A 21395-nucleotide genomic window follows, 5' to 3' on the forward strand; every position below is an offset into this window, starting at 1 on the left:
GAGAACATTTCCATTTATTTATTTATTTATTTATTTATTTATTTATTTTTGTTTTTTGTTTTTTCCGGTATTTATTTATTTATTTATTTATTTATTTATTTATTTATTTATTTATTTATTTATTTTTGTTTTTTGTTTTTTTCCGGAGCTGAGGACTGAACCCAGGGCCTTGCGCTTGCTAGGCAAGTGCTCTACCACTGAGCTAAATCCCCAACCCCCCATTTCCTTTCGTTTTAAAATTTTGTTTTAAATTCTTTGACATTTCCTATATGCATGCATACTCTATTTTGGCCATTTCTTCCCCAGGTAATTCTTTCTCCCACCCCTCTCCCATTCCCAAAGAACTGCCTCTTCCCTAAAGTTTCTCCCCTTTCAGGGGTCTTCTGCTCCAATACTTGAGGGCCTCCTGCTATGATATTTGGGGTCTTCTAATCTGATATTGGGGATGATTAGATGTTGCTCTAATGTTTGGTTGTTGGAGTTCATTCCTAGCCCAGAGCTTATAAGACTTTTGTAATTTTCAGAGTGACAAAAATATCAGACACAGAACTCCACACGCCTTGGAATCTTGGAGGTGACAGAACATTCTTATCCTAACAAAGAAACTGTCAATGGACACCTGGGGAGCCTCAGAACTTCAGGTGGACCAATCACGTGATCAGAGGACTGACAGGTTTACCCCCATCTACTCTGCATCCTCCAGGGATGTGAGGAAGAGTTGATCACAACTGCTAACAATGTCATAATCATATTGTTATCATACTATTACCATACTGAGGAAGCCACTTAATATAGCAAGACAAGGAAAAAGAATGAGAGGCACTGTGGCTAGTGAGACAGTTTAGTGGGTATAAGTGTGAGTATGTGGATTAAATCCCAGAACCCACAAGAAGGGGGAAGGAGAGAACTCACTCCAAAGTTTCCCTCTGACCTCCACATGTGTGCTGCGGCATGCCCCACCCCCTTTACACACAAGGATAAGTAAGATAAAATAAAAAAAAAAAAAAGGCTACTGTACCAGAGAGGATGAAATGAAACTGTCTGTGGTAACAGAAGATAAGTCTGTCCAACTGTGTGTGAGTCTGTTACAAGGACAAAGATCAGCAAAATAGCCTTGCACGTGCCAGGTGATTCTCAGTAAGTGTGGACAGGTAATTCAGTGCATTTGTGTGTGTGTGTGTGTGTGTGTGTGTGTGTGTGTGTGTGTGTGTGTATGTATGTGTGTGTGTGTGCGTGCGTGCGTGCGTGCGTGCGTGTGTTGAGGAGGTCACTGACACTTTTTTGGAACTGTTCAACACTCACATATAAATAAAGAGACCTCAAGCTCTTACCTGCCACTATATACAAATAAAAACTCGAAACAGATCAGAGGCTTAAATGGGAGAACTAAACCCATAGCAATTCTAGGGGAAAACAAGAAAAACAGCCTTTCTGACCTTGTGTTTGAGAAATATTTCTTAGATACAACACCCTTAAAAGAAAAGAGGTGGTGAGTTAAACTCCATGAACATTAATATTTCTGTACCGTAAAGAATCCAGAGAATAACAAAGTTCTACCCCTGCCCCATCCTACGGGCCCACAGAAGGACGCTCAGCAGCTGGGACTGTCAGACATTGCTGGTGGGGAAGAAAACAGGTACTTTCACACTGAAAGACAGCTTAGCGGTTTCTTACGAGTGAGCCATGCATCAGACATTGGACCCAGTCAGTGCACTTCTAGGGATTTTCTATGAAAGGTGAACACAAGTATTCATTCAAGACCCAACACTCTGTGTTTCAGTGGCTTTTTCTCTCCCCTTAAGCCACGCCCCAGTGCTCCTGTGGCTTTCTTTATAATGGCTTCCAATTGGAATTGCTTTACATGTCTTTGATTTCTGAGAGAACAGAAGCATCACATCTCTATAATGGAGTATTACTCAGTAACCAAAGGGAGCCAACAACTAGGATATACCCAGACGCACGGACTGTGAATACATCACACCAAGTGTGAGAGGCTGCCTCTGAAAGCTGTATGATGCCGTCCATAAGACATTCCACAGACACTGCAGGGTTAGAGAGTAGGTCAGTGGTTGCCAGAGGCTGAGGGTGAGAGAGGAGCTCACTGAAAAGCGACACGGGGAGTCTGGGGGAGATGGGAATGTGCTGCTGTTCACACAAAGTCCCATTTGTCAAAGTTCAGAATGACACCATAAATTAAACTTCAGCGAATCTTGCTTTTAACAAAATTATGATATACTCATACATCATGTAATCATTTTTAACATGATATGGGTTCTACTACTTGGGAGGCAAAGGCACGAAGACCTCTGTGAGTTTAAGGCCAGTCTGGTCTGTACAGCAAGCTCTAGGGCTACACAGTAAGTCTTGTCTCAAAAAGAAAAAAGAAAAGAAAAGAAAAGAAAAGAGAGAGAGAGAGAGAGAGAGAGAGAGAGAGAGAGAGAGAGAGAGAGAGAGAGAATAGAAGAGGAAGGAAGGAAGAAAGAAAGAAAGAACGAATGAATGAATGAACGAACGAACAGGCTATAGGGACACTGAATGGATAGTAGTTTAGGGACAGAACTTGGGTTTGGCTCTCAACATCCCCCAGAAAAATGAAAATATTTAAAGAAAGATGGAGCGTGTATCGTAGTAATATGATAATCTCCAACATAACTTTTAGGAGTAAAGAATAAACTATAGAACAATAAAACACATTTCAATGTGTAATGATAGAAGCTGACTCTGGGAAAGTGGTCAAGAGCCACATTTCCCCCCACACAAACACACAAACACATATACACACATTCACACACACACACACACACACACACACACCCCTACACACACATTCATATACACACATTCACACACACACACCTACACACACATACATTCACAATACACACATACGCACATACTCATATACATACATTCACATATACATATTTACACACATTCACACACACCACACACACATACACATACACACATATATTCACACACACACCTACACATACATTCACACACACACACACTACACACACACACACACACACACACACACACACACACACACATGTGCTTGTATTACTTTCAATTAGAAATGAAACCTATGACTTGGTCCAGGAAAGCTCACAAGCGTCTGGGCTGGGGAGGAGCAGTGCAGCTGTGTAAGAACACAGAAGGCTGTCCTCGCACTTTGGAGGGATTTAGCTGGAAGAGGCCAGTGGTGGGAATCAGCTCAGAAGGCAGAGCTCAGATTGAAAACCTGTCTGAGCAGCAGCTACTCTAGCCCCTGCATTTCACACAGAGCTAGGTGGGACTGCTCAGGATGACCAGAGAATGAGCATCCCACTCAAGATCCTGGATCTGCTTTGGTACCTGTTGCTTCTCAGCATCCTGCTTGCAAACACAGTGTATGTCTTGAGCTTGGGCTTGTAAAGATGGGAGGCAAATCCTTCCTTCAGGGAGCAGAGCTGCCCCCAGCACTCTGCAGTGAGCTGAATGCTACATCTACTACCCAGGAGCGAGACAACACAGTTCATCAGCCCCTATTCCTCATCAAGGCCTGATTGTGGGCATCATGTTTTGTACACTGTGTAATGGTTATCTATGAGTTATTCCAGGGCTGACTTCTCTGCCCTCATACCTTGTGTCAATCCAGGCATGGCACTGTAACGCTTTTGTCAAGAATCTCCTGTCTCAAGTTTGCATAAACATCTCTTACCATTTATTCTCTGCCTTGTCAATACAAGCTGATAAGCCAACAGCTGTACAGAAGAGAGAATAGTTCCATCAGTAGTGGAAGAAGAGAGAGAGGAGGGGAGAAGCAGATCTATCATGAGGAAAGAGGAAGAAAGAATTCTTGAGAGTTCAGCCAAAACATGGAAGACTTAATTACAAGTATCATTGTGATACTGGCTGAGAGGTAGCCAGATTATCTTAGGGGCTAGGATAAATTATCTGACTGCCTAGAAACTGAGGTAAATCTTGGAAATAAATCTTGGCCTCTCGGTGTCATTACTGGGAACTAGCTGGGATAAAGAAATGCAGCCAGCATATTAATTTACTAAATATATTTATACTAAAGTTAACATTTACACTTGATAAAAGCATTTGGTAAACAGAACTTCCTACACCAGGCACAGACTTTCTTGGCAAGCCTGAAATCAGGGAGATCAGGTACCCAGAATGCAAAATGGACAGCCAGGGAAGGTACTAAAATCCAGAAAGTTTCAGGAAGCATTCTTCATTCTTGCTTTGACTATGCCTCTCAGGCCAGCCAGGGGGACCCAGCTTGGTTTAACCAGTAATTCCAGGACCAGAAGTGTCAATGTTCTGCCTGGTGGCTCTGGACACTAGACTTCCAGGGGCCAGCCGAGCACTTTCTACCTCCTTCCCCTCTAAATACACTGCAAGGCTAGGCACAGCGCTTAGAGGGTGGATGCCACTCAGACTATGGCAAGAGCAGAGTGGGCGGTGTAGAACCCATGAAACCAAAGTGTCCTTCCCTGGGCACCAGTGAGCTTCTAGACAGAGGAGGGCACTTAGGGGCCTCCTCAGGAGAGGGTCACATTCTCTCCGGTGTTCCACACGGTTGAGCCACACGCAGCCCACACCGTCCAGGCATCGAGGGCAAGAATCACATACCTGGGGAAGATGGCAGTCATCATGGCTGAAGCGTAGCCGGGTTTGCAGGCTCCCTCGGAAAAGTTAGCGTACTTGGTGGCCAGCTCTGCAGGCCTGCGGGAGAGAGAGAGAAGGTCAGAGCTGGGCGCAGAGCAGCAGGTAGACCGTATGTTCACCAGGAGCTGCGGGGGACTGAAATGGAACAGAGTGTCCTTTCTACAGAAGACAGCCCGATGAAAGGTCCCTCGGAGGCCTCCATAAAAGGGACACCCTCCGTTTCGTTTCACAGATTCTTTGTAGTAAGACGGATGACCAAAAAGGCTGTACAGCTGGGCAGGCAGTACCGGGAGCACTGCTGGACATAGCTTGTGAGATGCTGGCTTTTGCAGTTTCCTGGCACGACCCTACCTGCCCGGTCTCCTCTGCTTTTACCATTTCCACTCCCTTTATGATCCACCCAGTGGGGACATTCATGGTGAGCACAGACACAGCAAATGTGTTACTGAGCCGCTGATGGATCAGTTTGACCTTCAGTCGAGCGTGCTCTCCTGCTCAGTTTGGAATTTCCCCGGGTCCTCCTCCTGGAGAATGCCAGGCCTTCCAAACTAAACTGGGAGGTCTGCCTCTCTGTCCTGGCAGTCTCCCACCCAGCATCCTTACCCTATGCCCACTCCCAGCTGCACTGCTCCGTTACAGAACTGTCTCTCACTCCAGCGTCAATTCTTGGGATCAGACCTCTGCCTGCACTTTGCAGAGAGAAAGGTACACGAAGACCTCCATGATTTTTGTTTTTTTTAAAACCAAACCGATGCTGGCCGTCTCCCTGCACTGTGATCTGAAGACAAGGAAATCTCAAGGAGCTTCGGGGTGGAGACTGCAAGCACTATCTGAGGGCTGTGTCCTGGCCTGGTCTTGGCTGAGTGACTTTAACTGTATCATCCTACGGCATCGGGTTTCCAAATCCTGATGTGTTCACTGTGGCTCTGGAGTCACTGCCCTCCACCACAGCTCTGCCCTGTGCAGTCCGGAAAACAACAGGACATCTTCAGTAAATGACCCCGTGAACGCCAGGACTGGAGGCCTTGCCAGTGGTGTCACCTGCCAGCTTAGATTCCCAGCCTCTGAGCTGTCCCCACCTCACCCTCTCCACACCACTGCCAGGCTGCCTCAGTGGGTGTGGCTCAATAGTAAGCTGGCCTTCAGCCTGGCCCGTGTAGTGGCAGAAGTGTGGGGGTGTGTCCGTGCTGGACAGCCAGGAATTAGGATGCGTCATCTGTGGGGTGTCAAGTCCAATTCACCCCAGAGGTGTTAGTCCAGGGCCTTACACAATCATTAAGTACGCACAGAATTTTAGAGATCTATAATTTCAAGCCTTCCCTACCAGTGAGATGCAAATGAGATGCAAATGCGAAGCAAGGGGCTGGAATTTGATTTGATAAACAAAACAAAGTCAAAGGTTCTGACAGGAGAAAAAGCTGTATTTTCCTATGTAAACAACTGTATTTGGGAAATGAAATATGGACGTCATTGCAATTGTGGAGCTGACTGGAAGCCTCTGGACGAAGTACTGTGACTAATGGCCCCCTCCTGTTATAGCCCTGGGAGTGGGTGCCCTGCAGCATAAATAGATGGTTGAGGCTTAGGAGATGAAGAGCCAGAGTCGTGACCATGCAGCTGCCTCTGCTCGCGTCACGGATACTGACGAGACTCTCCCAGCAACATGATCACAGAGGTTGGCCTGGAGCCCAGCACCAGGAGGAGCAGTTGACATGGCCGGATATGGGTAGCAATGAGGGTCAAGAAGGCCTCACCCTACTCTTTGAAAGTATGTACACAGCGCTGTGGCATTTTGAGTGCCTTTGTGCCATTCTCCAGAACCCTCACCCTCGGGGTTGTCCAACTTGTACTGAGCGTCTGTGGTCTCTCTGAATTCCAGAAAGTTTACGAAGAACTTGGTAGACAGATGGCAGCTGCCATCCGTGGTGCGGGGCATTGAAGGACGAAATGGTCAAGAGACGACCCTCTAACCACTTCTTTCCTCTGCCCGCTTACCTGAAGAATGGCTATTGGACAGCCCAAGGCTCCTGGGCTGGGTGGTCCATGCTGGAGAGGAGAGCCTGTCAGATGGAGTGCGGAAAAGTGGAGATGGCAGAGCAGGCAGATGCCTGCTCGCCCTAGGTGTGCAAGGTGGTCGGTCAGGAATGATGAATGCTAACCAACGCATTTAGAAAAGCAAGCATGGGTATAGTGCGGCATGTCAATCAAGACCAAATTAAAATGCCTTAGAAATGGCCTCTGGACTGTCCCAGGGAGAGAAGAATGGGAGAGTGTTGAGGGTTCTGAGTCATACAGCATGTTGGGACCTCTGGGGCAAACAGCGGTTGAACTCACTAAGATTAATGGTTGCCAGCTCCCTCAGGCCAGAATAGTTAAGTTTCTCTAGGCACTCACTCCAAATGCCAGGAGGCCCCCAGATGTCTGATCAAATCATTCCACCCTTGTTCTCCCCGTACTCTGCAGCTGGCCTTTCACTGTGGAACATGGGGCGCTGCTTCCACTAAGAGCACCCATTGTGCGGTGAACGTGACTAAGAAGCCCCTGGGGTGAAGAGTGTAAACCACACACTCTTCAGAGGAAGCCCAGATGACCAGAATGGAACCCAAAAGAAAACCCAGCTCCTGTTTCCTGGCTCTGCTCAGTGGGGCCGAGTTTAGGGAAGCAGGCCAAGGGCGGGTAGTGTGAATGGAAGGAGGGCCACATCTGACCATGCTGATGGGGGGGAAGACACGAGAATCCCTTCACCCACTTAGCCTTAGCCTCCTGCGTGGTGAGAACTCAGATCCCTGGGGTCTGGTGAGGATGGGGTGAGACACACGTTTGGGGAGCAGAGGGCTGGCCACCCTGTCAAGCAGTGTACAGTGCTGTAAGGAAAAGAAGGGGGCAGAGGCAGGCCGAGCAACTGGTCATGTCTGGATTCAACCCCACGAGTTGCTGTGCGGACTAAGGTGTGCATTGCAAAAGCCAACGCTTGAGGTCTCCTCAAGCAACAAAAGCTGTAAGAAAAAGAAGGGGGGCAGAGAACACCCGAGTAACAGAGTGAGACACTGTCTCAAAGAACAAAACAAACAAAAAGGCAAACACATGAAGGAGAGAGTATTACATCCCTCAGGAGCCAGTGGTGTCGAACATGGAGGAGGCTGATCAGGTGACACCTGGCCTGACAACTGAACCAGGCAATGTGCAAGCTACCACTGAGGTCCCTGGGAGCTGCTTCACCGGTGGGTGTGGGTGGCAGTATGTGGATGTGGGGCAGTGTGGGTGTGTGGTGGGGGTGGGGAGTACAGGTGTGGTGGGGAGTGGGTATGGGTGGGAGTGGGTGTAGGGTGGGTGTGTAGAGGGGAGTGGGGGTGTGGAGGGGAGTGGGGGTGTGGAGGGGAGTGGGGGTGTGTAACTCAGATTCCACTGGATATAAGAGGAAGCAAGGTTGGAACTAGTCAGAACAGGCTATAGTGAGGGGTTTGCTATAAAGGGAGACAGAAATAGCTGGTGGGGGAGAGCACTGATCAGAATAAAACTCCTGATGCTTCAGAGATGCTGCAGGGGGATGTCCTTGGGAGGGTGAGAGGGGGAGGGCCGCAGGGGGTAAATATAATAAAATAAAATTGTACGTGTGTAAGAAGATGCCACAATGGAACATACTATTTTGTACAATCAACGTATTTTACTAGAAAGCAAGAGGAATGCCCTGTCGTCTAACACAGAACACATGGCACAGTTCTTCAGTACCAAGGCCTTAGACAAAGCTCAGTCACTTTGACTTGCAATGCAATCAGCACCAATGTGAGGGACAGGGGGTGGCAGCTGGGGCGAAAAGCTTGAGGGTTAATCTCCAGGACTCTACGGATCAGTGATGGGCATTTTGTAATCAACAGACCAATTTCTAGACCCATCTCACGAGACCAGGCACTAGTTAGTGGAGGAACCTGGGTGTAACAAGTAACCCACCCCTGACCACTCGGTCAGGACCAGCCACCCAGTGGGGACGGCAGAGGCCTCAGCACGCAGCCCTCGGCACGCGTATCCTGCATCACCCATCACTGCCGCCTCTGTTCAGTCCTCCTCCCTTCCCAGAGATCCACTTCTCCAATTACGAGGGCTGTTTCTGGGACAACCATACAACCAATCAGGAAACGGCAGAAGCAGCTTTGTTTGGCTTTAGTCACCTTATTTGATTATTAAACATTGCCATTTGAATTGTTCCCCTAAAACAGCCTTCATGTAAGACAATAACTTAATGCCATGACAGCTCCGCTTAGGCATCAAGACGAACCTTTTCTCCTTAACGGTAGTCCGTCATTAAGTCTGTCTGTCTGTCTGCACACATGTCCCCCTTATGCTCTCTCTGGTGCTAGGGATCCAGCCAGCAGCCTCCAGTGCACTTGGTGTGCGCTCACTCTACAGCACAGTTGCTGTCCCTTCTGACTCTGGTTCTGCTAACCTTGTTACTATAGTAACAATGTCCTCTGCAGGGAGTAAGGGAGCGCCTGGGCTGGCTGTCCTTGGGTTGTCCTCAGTTTCTTCCTCCAGCTACAGGTGGCGGGTGTCAACCCCCTCTACACTGGCTGCAGCTATTTGCTCTCCGGAGTCTCTGGTACAGACATGGATTTCTCTATAGCTTTGGTTGGTGATCCTGTTTAATCGGAGTTCTAAGCCGACATTACTGTTGTAACCTCATCTGGGGGCTTGGCTATTGTCTTCACTGGCTGGGAGGATGCTCAGTAGCCTGCTCTGTGTGTTGGCTTGTGGTGTACAAACAGCCCTCACAGAAGCCCCGCCAGGGGCCTGCTGTGACGGCTCCGGCTTTGTTTCCACACTTCAATTCTTTAAAAATATAAACACACCCTCTTTCTGGGTGGTAGTGAAAAGAGCAAGGGAATTAACACATTGAGCGTAAGCCAAGTGCCCGGCAGCAGATCTATGATCTAATAGCCCTGTGTACACCGCTAAGGCAGCACTGCCTTCTGCCCAGGAGGGTGGGGCTGCAAGAGTTCAGGAGATGCAGTTGGGAGATGTGCTACTCTCTCTGTTCAAGCTCGAAATCTCAGATGATGACCTTAGCACAGCCGGAAAGTCCATTTCTACTCATACTGTCCCTGTGTGTTCTGGGCGACAGCGGCATTTGTGGTCGTCATTAGGTGCGGTCACACCTGTGAGAGTCACCGCAGGAAGGATGTCACTCACTGAAGCAAATGTCCTGTACTAAGTCCATAAAACAGGCTCTGGAAAGAATCGCCACACAGCAACTACTTCCTGCTGCAGGGTGGGTGACTTTTCCTGAATGCTGTCCGGGACAACAAAGACCAGGAAGGGCTGGTTTCTGAACCTGAAGAACCTGGTGAGGACTAGATAGTAAAAAACACATTAAGCCTCTACCTACCATCTAGAGATACTACAAAATATGTGTATGTGTGTGTGCGGCTCAAGCAATTGGTTTCTTCAAGCAGCTGGGGCTTTGAATGCACCTAGAGCAGCCCTACTCCAAGGTAAGTGTGCTTGTTTAGTGTGTGTGCGTGTGTGTATGTGTGTGTGTGTGCACGCACTCGTGTGCGTGCATGTGAGTGTGTGTATGTGCATGTGTGTATGTGCATGTGAGAGTGTGTGTGTATCTGAGTGTGTGTATGTGTGTGTGCATGTGAGAGTGTGTGTGCATGTGTGAGGGCGTGTGTGTGCATGTGTGTATGTGAGAGTGTGTGCATGTGAGTATGCATGTGAGTGTGTATGTGCATGTGTGTGTATATGCATGTAAGAGTGTGTGCATGTGTGTGTGCATGTGTGTGAGTATGTGTGTGTGCATGTGAGAGTGTTGTGCATGTGTGTGTGAGTGTGCATGTGAGTGTGTGTGCATGTGAGAATGTGTGTTCATGTGAGTGTGTGTGCATGTAAGTGTATGTGTGTGCATCTGTGTGTGTGCATGTGTGAGTGTGTGTGCATGTAAGTGTGTGCATGTGTGTATGTATGTGTACATGTGAGTGTGTGCTCCTGTGTGTGTACATGTGCTCCTGTGTGTGTATGTGTGTGTGCATGCGTGTATATGTGTGTGTGCATGTGCCTGTGTGAGTGTGTGCGTGTATGTGTATGTGTGTGTGCATGTGTGTATGTGTGTGTGCATGTGAGTGTGTGCTCCTGTGTGTGTGCATGTGCATGTGAGTGTGTGCTCCTGTGTGTGTGCATGTGCATGTGTGAGTGTGTGCATGTATGTGTGTGTGTGTGCATGTGTGTGTATGTGTGTGTGCATGTGAGTGTGTGCTCCTGTGTGTGTGCATGTGTGAGTGTGTGCGTGTATGTGTGCATGTGTGTGTATGTGTGTGTGCTTGTGTGTGTGCATGTGTGTAAGTATGTGTGTGGAGTTGGTTCTTTTGACGATATCGGTCCTAGGGATTGAATTCAGGGCATGAGGCTTAGTGGTGGCGCCTCTACCTGCTGAACCATGTCGATTGACAGCCCTGTTTTCTCCTTCCATTTACAAACAAATTAAGATTGATTTTATGTGTACTAAGTGTTTTGCCTATGTACATGCCTAGGCATGTGTGTGTCTGATCCCCACAGAGGTTAGAAGGTGTTGGATCCTCAGGAACTGAGGTTACATGCAGATGGCTGTGAGTTGCCAGTTGGTGGTGGGAACCGAACCTCAGTCCTCTGCAAGAACCTCTGATCGCCTCCCGATCTCATCAAATCCCTTGCTTTCTCTGGTAGAAAACATGACGTCAGCATGTGTGACCAGCTTGTGTGACTTAATTAAGCATGTGTGACCAGCTTGTGTGACTTAATTAAGCATGTGTGACCAGCTTGTGGCCCAGACTATGTGCATCCCAGGATTGCTGTAAATGCTGTCTGGCACATTTGTAGATGACAGTGTCTGTTGCCATGGGAAAAGCTTGGGTACCACCGAATCTTAAGGAAGACTAGACTTCGAGTAACAAGGTCTCCTCTGTGGTTTCTGTGGCTCTTAAAATAAGCATAGGAGGGCGAATGGGAAGTTACCTGTCAGTTGTGGCTCCTGCTCTAGTAAGGGTTAATATCTGCCTTCCCTACCCTTAGCTTCATCAGGATGATCAGACATACACCAATTTAGAGGAAAATGACTATTCCTTCCACCTGTGATACCCACAATTTTCTTTCTAACCCGGTTGCTAGCTCTGAACGTCTGTGTGATAGGAATAAGGCCAACACTTGCATGTGCACGCCTGTCATCTACTGGCACCTATATGAGCACCCCAGAGGGGCCAAGCCTCAACAGACTTTTGCTGAACGTCACAGTAAAGATTCACGTCTGATCTTCCTATGCAGGATTAAGTAAATTTTCATCATCAGTTCCTGATAGCCTTGTCTCTAAATCCACTAGGTCTCAGCTTCTCAAAGTGGGCATGTTGATTGGAGGAGTAAATATACTTGAGAGGACTGGGGAGATGGCTCAGTGGTTAAGAGCACTGTCTGCTCTTCCAGAGGTCCTGAGTTCAATTCCCAGCACCCACATGGAGGCTCATAACCATCTGTAATGCCATCACCAGAGGATCTAACACTCTCTTCTGACCTCTTCAGGCACCAGGCATGAACACGGTGCACAGATGTACATGCATGCAAACACATACCTAAATAAACAAACTCCATGAAGAAGATTACATCAGAACAACACATATGTATGGTGGAATTGAGCACAGGACTTTAAAAGTGAAATGGGCTCTTAAAGACTACTGTGCCTGAAGGGGGCCCTCCGTGGGGGTGCTTTTCCCTGCTACGCCCCAGGTGCTCTGCAGGGATTGGTTCAGAACTACAATCTTCCAGAAGATGCTTCAGTGTTGGATCCTGTCCTCAAGAGGCTTGTAACCTGGAGGCAAGAAGGTGAATTCAAAACAAAAACAAAACAAGAAACCTTCAAGGGTTAGCACAAGCAGAGTCATGCACAGGGTGTAGATGAAATAAGGGAATTATCCTAGGGATTGGGGGAGGGGGGCAGAAGGTGTTCTTAGCGGGGACACAATATATACAAAGGCCAGGACAAAGTGGAGGGGAGAGGGAGGGAGGGGGAGGGGAGGGTACTGGGGGAGCTACCACTAGACCAGCACTGATGGAGTGAAGTCTGTAAGGACTGATCATGGTTCCTCTTTGAGAGAAGCAAACACTCGTAACTGCTGGGCCATCTTTCTGGCCTCATCTGGGTATCTTTTTAGTAAAGTATCTGATCATCTGCCCTTTTATAAATGGGTCAGTGATTTTCTTACTGTTGAGTTTTAAGAGCTCTTGGTGCATTTTTGAATGCAAGTCCTTTCTCCTGGCCCTAAGCATAGACTAGGCTGTAGTCTGGCATGATTACAGTGACAGGCCTGGGGCTATCCCTCCAAGGCTCTGACCCTGGCATGGAACAGATTAACACAGAATAGCCAGGGCACTGCTTACACAGGACTCTCCCAGCCTGGCTACGTAAAGCGGTATCTTGGGTGGTCAGACACCAGGCCTGAATCATTGTATAAATACACGCATAGCCTCTGTGTAAGAACACTTACTCTTGGTGACAGTCACCTGGGGAAGTGCTCAGCTTCTCACAGAGGGAGCAGAATCTTAAGCAGTTGTTCTCAATTTCACAGCATGTTAGACTTGCCTGAGAAGGTTTAAAAACCCCACTGCCCAGACTACATTCTTAAATAATGAATTCCAAATATCTAGGGGCTAGGAGGGAGTGGAAATCTGTAACTTGTTTTTGATCCCCAGGTGATTCCAGTACTCAGTCAAGATCAGAATTCACTGTACAAAGAGAGACCCTGGGACCTCTTGGGGTCTTGACTACACAAGTATCAAGGTGTCCAAGAGGCAGTCTCTGGGCTGTGAGATAGGCTGGCAGTTATGAAGCAGGGAGCCTAGCCAAGTCCCAAAACTTTGCAGCCCTGGCATAAACAAAGAGTATCCTGCTCATATGAGCTGCAGTCGAAACAGAATTCTGCATGACATCACTCCCATGTGGCATCTGAAATGAACGCAGAATGGTTTACCTGAGGCTGGGAGAGCACAGAGTGATGGAGATGGGTTGACGGGGATGAGAAGAGATACATAGAAGGTGCACAATTAAAAACAGAGGTGTGGGGTTGGGGATTTAGCTCAGTGGTAGAGCGCTTGCATAGCAAGCACAAGGTCCTGGGTTCGGTCCCCAGCTCCAAAAAAAAGAAAAAACAAAAAACAAATAAACAAACAAACAAAAAACAAAAAACAAAAAAAACCCCAAAAAACCAGAGGTGCACAACCATGGCTGGGCAGGAAAGTGAGTTCAGGTGTTCTATTACACAGAGGGCCATTAGAGTTAACATCGTACCATATACTTTGAGACAGCTGGAAGAGAGGGTTTTGAATGCCTTTGCCACAGGGAAACGGTAAGTGTTTGAGGTGATGGCTAGCCTAACTGTGGATTAACATGCAGGTAAAAACCAACGAAAGTGCTACTGTGTACAGATCCCCTCTGGACTTTACAAAGACATTCAATTACCCGTCAATCGTAAGCCTGGTTACAGTTTTGTGTCTCTTGTGTCCTCAGGGTCCACTTCTCTGCTGCCTTCTTTCATTTTTAGTTCCACACTTTTGCCTTTGCTAAGAAGAACCAAGAGAAAACCATCCCATGCCCCCCCCCCCATTTCTAAAGTATCAGAGATGCTACATTCCTGGAGGTCAACGTAACTGGCAGCAGGTCATGACGTGAAAGACCCTCCAGGAGAGAGAAAATTCTTGATTAAGCAGGAGTCACCGCCTTCTTTCTGTCTGTCTGTCTGTCTGTCTTCCTTCCTTCCTTCCTCCCTCCCTTCCTTCCTTCTCCTTCCTTTCTTTTAAAAACCAACCTGTACGTCCAGCTCTACTGGACTTCTGTGAAAAGGCTGGCAGTGCAATCCACTTCCCTCGTACCCTCTCTGACTTGACGAGCATTTGCTGCATTGTTTACTGCACGCCACACACACTGTCCTAGGCACCATGACACCCCTGTGACTAGGTCAGTGCTCATTCCTGCCCCTAAAAAAGTCTACAGTTCCCCAAACTTGTTGTAGGATATTTGATCACACCATGAACCCCGAGATTGTGTTATTTAGTGAAAAAAGCTGTTTCTAGTTGTGGCGTGGCTCAGTCTTTAGCACACACCTTAAATCCCAGACAGTAGAGGTAAAGTTAGTTTGTATAGAAGGAAGCACCCAAGTTTGAAAGAGATGTGTAACTGAGTGGCAGAGAAAGATCTGACAGAATAGGATGTGTCCATCTCTCCCAAGGACGGGCAAAAGAGGCTACTTAAGAGAGCGCTACAGAAAAGGAAAAGGAGAGAGAGAAAGAGAGAGGAGGCAGTTCTATCTGGACAGTGAACAGAGACAGATTGTAGAGAGAGAACGGGCTAAACACAGGTGAAGACAGAGCAAGCCAGAGAATGAGAAGGAGCCAGAAGATTAGAACAGATTCCAAAGGCAGTGTGAGACCAAGCAGAGCAATTCAGTCAGAGGCTGTGAGAGAAGCCAGGTTGAACCAGTCAGCATGGAAAGGAGTTTGGGCCAGAACAGCTGAGTTGATCAGTTAGCCAGAGCCCAGAAAGAACAAGGAAGGGTGAGCTTATTCAGAAGCAAGCCTCAGAGGCTGAAAATTCTACTAGGCCTGGATTCTACTGTATGGAGACTTGAAGCTTCCAGGACTAGACCTAGGTTAGCAGATGGAGGCCGTAAACCTCAGCAATGACAATTACATTGAAAGAATAAAAGTTACTTTGATACAAACTTAGTTCGGAACTCTCCTAGTTAGCTTTGGCTGTCAACATGACACAGCCCAAAAAAGCTGTCTGAGCAGGAACCAGGGGAAGCAAGCCAGCAGGTCCTCCATGTTCCTCTCCAGAGTTCCCCTTAGTGTCCTCTCTAGTTCCTGCCTGAGTTCCTGCCTTGGCTTCCCCCAGTGATGGACCGTGACCCATGTGGGATGAAATAAACCTTGTCCTTCCTGGGGTTGGGGATTTAGCTCAGTGGTAGAGCGCTTGCCTAGCAAGCATAAGGCCCTGGGTTTGGTCCCCAGCTCCAAAAAAAAGAAAAGAAAAGAAAAGAAAAACCAAAAACCTTGTCCTTCCTGAGTTGCTTCTGTCAGTGTTTTGTCACAGCAACAGAAAAGCAAACTAGAACAGAAACGAAATGTAGATTAGAAACAAATACAAAACTCGTTTTATTTTGTTTCGGGTAAGTGAGGGGCGTGAGGGGAAGGGGGAGTGAGGGGGTGGCCTGTGCCTTTAATTCCAGCACTCAGGAGGCAGAGGCAGATGGATCTCTGTGAATTCCAGGACAGCCAGGGATTTACAGTGAGGCCCTGTCTCAAAAAGCAAAACAAAGCAAAACAAAACAAAAACAAAGAGTACAGAAAGAGGCAAGGAGACAGGAGCTGGGTGAGGAGGCCAGACTTGGTTGGGTTGGAGCAGGTGTAGTTCTCTGACTAAACTGCTCCCCACTCCCTGTCATCTCCTCATTTGTTAAAAGCATTTGAATGTCACCTATTTAACAGTTGTCTGCAACTCCTTTCATGCATCTAATGTTTACTGAGCAGTCACTAGGCAACATGTGCTAGGCAACAGCAGCAGAGGAACTAGAAGCCCCTGTGCTCTCTGTGGCGGGTGGAGGCAGGCAAGGGTATGAAGCATCCAGAGATGAGTACTCCAGAAAGCGCTCACTAGACCGCAGCCAGGTGTGCTGAGCGGGCAATAGCTCGGCCAGAGGGTTATGGTGGGAACTTGAAAGAGAGGTTCTCAGGTGGGAACTGGGGGTGGGAGGGAGTTGCCAGACGGACACAGGTGAGGAAGCAGGTGCCAGGAGGACTAAGATGGACAGGTAATGGGCTGGCTGCATGGCAGGACGTAGGTCTGGCCAGGGTTGCTGGGTTGTAATAGCTGAGAATCTGCCCGGCTATAGTGCCCAAAGCTTTTAATAAATATAAGTCTCCGTGTCACTTTTCAGAACTAGGGCAGACACAGAACGGCTTTTTGGTTACATGGGGGAGCAGCCATGTTTGGGGTATGGCTATATGGACAGGGTAACGGTGCTGAGGCAGGGGCAGGCCGGCCCTGGGATGCTGTACTTCAGGGAAATGCAGCCAGGTGTGTTGATGGTTCTATTTCAGCATCAAAGAACCAATGCTCCGGCTTTTCACGCGGCAGCTGGAAGGACAGAGCTGCTATTTTCTGAGAGAAGCAAGATTCTGGGAGGTGGGGCTGGGAATATGGAGCTTGGCTCTAGATAGGTGAACTGTGAGAAGCAGAAACACAGCCGAGGGAAGAAGGTCCCGGACCAATGACTCCGAGTGTGGGAGAAAGGACTGGGCTTGGTCCAAACCTGGGAGTCATTAGCATATAGATGACAGGAAAGGCCAGGCGACAGAGGAGGTGCACCGGATGACGTCATCTAAGTGGTTGTTATGAGGACGAGGTGACACAAAGTATCCAGCATGGCACTGGGCTTAAAATGCTTCCCCTTGCAAGCCATGTGGCAGGACTTGGCAAGGCTGTTTTAGAATCAGTAAATTTACCTCTGGCTCCCCCATTCTCCTACAGTTCCTATGTTTTGTTGTTGCTGAGACAGACCTCAGTGATTCTCGCTGGCCTTGAACATGTGACCCTCCTGTCTTGCCCACCCAAGCAGTTGGGAATAAAGACATATGCGTCTGCACTCAGCTTCCTCCAGCAGCGCTTTGGGCTGACGAGTGGTTATAAGCCTTTCTTAACTGGCCTGGTTTTCAGAGGGTTCTTGGTGCTAAAAGTCACTGGTTTGGGACCTTTGTCTTCTCACAGAATTCTTCATGAAATTAACTGAGCATTTAAGTCCCTACACCTGGTAATTATAAGATACCACACTACCCTCAGACAGGTGCCATGAACACTTACCCAAACCCAGATAAAAGAAATAAAATCTATGCCTAATCCAATCAATCCATCCCCAGAAGGCTCACGGGGGCTCAGGAACCACACGTCTCAGCACTGGGACCAGTTCTTCACAGCATCAGATGTCCCACCTCCCAGGACAAGTGGTAGGCACCTTCTTGACTCGTGGTATCACATGCCTGAGCCTGAGATTTTCTTAGGGCTCTGTGTAGGTCGCTCTGACTTGGATGGGGATGGGGTCTCTCCATCACCTCTTTCAGTCTCTGCTGAAATGTCACTTTCCCAGGGAGTCCTGCTGGTACTGCCCACTTACACGTGCCTCGTCCTCCACGGCATCCCCTCGCTGCACTACTGTCCTCCTGAGCACTTGTTACTTCATAGGAATCAGAGACAGAGAAGGCGCTGGGTCCCATGAAGCTGGAGTCAGGCCCTGCTGTGAGCCGCTGGATGTGGGTCCTCAACAAGAGCCAGCAGGTGCTGTGATCCCCAAGCCCTTTTTGCAGCTCCCACCACGTTTCGTTTATTGTACAATGACAATAACTTATCAAGATCTCTGCTGAGTGAGAGAGGAGTGCTTGCCCTCCAGTTGTCAGGGGGACCGTTATCTCTGAGCTCCTCCCAACTCTAGACTTTGAAGCAAGCATTGTAGACAGCCTCCAGCCTCCTAAAGGGCCAGGCTTGAACCCTAGGATCAGTTCTCAGCAACCGTGTGGACAACAGCACTCACCACCATGCTGGCCTTTCGTCTTACTTATTCTTGTTCACGTCTCCACCCCCAGCCCCTGCATCCCCATCTGTGATACTTGTCTCATCTTGTTGCCTAGAGTTTCTCGCCCTGCTCCTTACCCTAGGGTCCCATTATATTCCATGAGGCCTTCATACCTCTGTATCTGCAGTCTCCTGAGTGAATGTTCTTTTTACAGTATGCTCTCAGAGTAGTCTAGGTCTCCTCCACAAACACCACGTCTATCGCCTTCTGTGGAGGGGCTTTTTGTCTCCACACCACACATCTGGGGATGCCTGGCATGCCCTTCATACTCTACCATCTGCCCCACTCATCAGTATGGATACCACCCTTATTTTCAGAGCAAACCACGCATTGCTTATGATACCCAGCAAAACTACCCCGACTGCTGCTGTTCACCCCCGCCCATGTTCACTAAGCTAATGTGGCTATATGTATATATGGCTTAGACTTCGTGAGTTTTATCTCATGCCCAAAGTACATAGTTGGTGTCAAGATGTATTGGCTAAATGAATAAATGCAAAACTGAAGTCAGGTGTAGACCAGGAGGCAAGGAGAACATAGATCTTGTCTGGAAGCTCTGCCTTCCCCAACAGTAAGTTGATAAAAGATTCCAATAAAGGGGTTGGGGCTAAGAGCATCTGTCGCTCTCCCAGAGGACTCAGTTTCAGTTCCCAGCATCCACATGGCGGCTCACAACTATCTGTAACTGTAACTCCAGTTCCAAGACATCTGACACTCTCACCCAGACATCCGTGCAGGCAAAATACCAATGTACATGAAGTAAAAAGAAAATTCTACTTTTAAAAAGACTTCAATAGATATACAGGGTGTGGCCGGATCTCATTTGTGAGGTTTCTATGGGGAACCTGATACTTATCGATTAAATGAAAACCCAAGATTAGAACTGGCGAGATGTAGACTTGGGCATGGGCCATGCCTGATTCCAAAGCCTCTTTTCAGTTTTAAAATTCTTAGTCACGGTTATTTATTTGCTTACTGTGTATAGGTATGGCCACCTGAGAGGTCAGAGGACAACCTGCAGAAAACAACACCTTCCTTCTACTGCGTAGGTTCCAGGGACTGATCTCAGGTCTGCAGGCTCTCCAGCAATCCCCTTATTGGCCGAGCCATTTTGCCGGCCCGCTTTTAAAAAATTTTTAAACCCAGGGTCCTATTTTACAGTTCTTAACTCTATGTCCGGAGTTCAGTCTTGCAGAGTATACAGACTTGTCTTATAACTCGTCAGCCACTTCTACATGAGAAGTGTCCGAGGGCTCTCCTTCCTTCGCCCGCTACTTTCCTCACTAAGGATGGCTTGTTCTCTTGCCCATCACTCTTTCCTGTGAACTGCTGGGTCCCTTGAACAGCTCCTTGCCAGGAGCTCACAGCCTTTTCTAGAGAGGCTTGGGTTTGCTCCTGCCAGGTGCTCCGCACACCTGCCAAATCTGGGGTGCTGCACGTGGGCTAGGGAATCCCGAGTTTACCGAGCAACAAGACTCTGCCAATGACAGCAAGTGCTTTCGTCTGCTGACTTTTTAGCCTAATCCACTCAGAGCTGGGGTAAGCTCCCTTTAATCCTGGCCTGGGGGCTCAGGGTAAATTCTAGTATATTCTTACAGGGAATCCTCTGCAGTTAGTTTTACATGAGAAGGGCTACAAAGTGGCAAATATGGAGAAGTTAATAGACCCAGAGGCTTCACTCGGAAGCTCTAAACTTTAACAGGAGACTTTGAAGAGTACAGGGTGTGGGAACTAGAGAACGGGGTGCAAGCAGTATTTAAAGAGAAAACAGCTGACATTTTTCAGGACATATACATTTTGATTCTCAAGAAGCTAAATTAACCCTAATTAAGATAAACACAAAGAAATCCTTCCATATGTCCACTTATAATAGATTATACAATGCTTTCTTTTACTCTCCATAAACTATGAATGTAAGTGAATAACGGACATTTTTTCATAAAGGAAAAAATGGGGTTCAGAAAGCTTGAATGAACTGTTTAAGGTCACATAAACGCAGAGGCAGAGGCAGAGGCAGAGGCAGAGGCAGAGGCAGAGGCAGAGGCAGAGGCAGAGGCAGAGGGGCAGAGGCAGAGGGGCAGAGAGGGGCAGAGGCAGAGGGGCAGAGGCAGAGGCAGAGGGGCAGAGGCAGAGGGGCAGAGAGGGGCAGAGGCAGAGGGGCAGAGGCAGAGGGGCAGAGGCAGAGGGGCAGAGGCAGAGGGGCAGAGGCAGAGAGGCAGAGGCAGAGGGGCAGAGGCAGAGGGGCAGAGGCAGAGGCAGAGGCAGAGGAAGAACTCAGGCCCTGTTCTGATCTACACCATGTCCCTCCTATACATCAGAAACAGAATAGCACACAACCAAAAGAGACGCTGTAAAGAGAGATGGAAATATGGCCAAGGAATTTCCCACACAGCAGAATCCTTAACTTAGAAACTTCTCCCTGAATACATCTGCGTTTCCCTTTGCAAGAAAGCACTGGAGTGGAAAAGCCCATGCAGCAAGAGGCAGGAAGGTTCTAGCTTGTCCCTCACAATATGAGTTAAATGCACAGCCATATAAATTCCCTGGCCAGACCCAAGTCCCCTCAGACAATCATGGAACTGGCCCAGTATGCAGCAGCAAGTTACAGTGATCTATTCCACACCACTCAACTGTCGAGACAGCAGGGTAGGAGCGTCCTCCTCCTTCACTGTGAAGACAGCTTAAACACTGTGGTTGGTTAGTCCACTGTAACGTCTCCTTTGTTCATCCATACGATTTGACTTGGTAATTACTGTCTCCTTTCTGGTCTGGTGGCATTTCACTTGCTTAAGGCTTATACTTGATGTGTTTTGTTTGGTTTTTCTGTTCCAGCACTAAACGGAGACATTTCTAAGAAGGGCACGCGCACGCTCTTTAGCACACTCAAACTTCATCCCCAGATGTTTGGGGCCTAACCTCTCTGCTTGCCTTGTAAAGACACCAGACCAGTCCTCCCTGGCAGCTGCCTCAGTGATGTATAAAAACTGGGAGAGGTGCGATGCCTGAACCCACAGCTTGAGGCCCCAGAGTCAAGACTCTAGATTCCAGGAAAAGGGGCCAGCTGCGGACAATTCCAAGGCTTGACAATGACAA

At 48.1% G+C, this 21395-nt stretch overlaps 1 protein-coding gene across 13 annotated transcripts in view; it reads right to left on the reverse strand.

The window, feature by feature from the left end:
• St3gal3 (ST3 beta-galactoside alpha-2,3-sialyltransferase 3) overlaps nucleotides 1–21395 on the reverse strand; it is a 204377-nt gene that overhangs the window by 77086 nt on the left and 105896 nt on the right. For 12 of the 13 annotated variants that reach the window (NM_001429992.1, NM_001430000.1, NM_031697.2 and 9 more), the window contains 1 exon segment: nucleotides 4630–4722. In NM_001429992.1, coding sequence (NP_001416921.1) covers nucleotides 4630–4722 — 93 coding nt within the window. 13 annotated transcript variants of the gene reach the window in all.

The sequence above is a fragment of the Rattus norvegicus genome, chromosome 5 (assembly GCF_021556685.1).
Source record: "Rattus norvegicus strain SHRSP/BbbUtx chromosome 5, alternate assembly SHRSP_T2T, whole genome shotgun sequence".
NCBI lineage: Eukaryota > Metazoa > Chordata > Mammalia > Rodentia > Muridae > Rattus > Rattus norvegicus.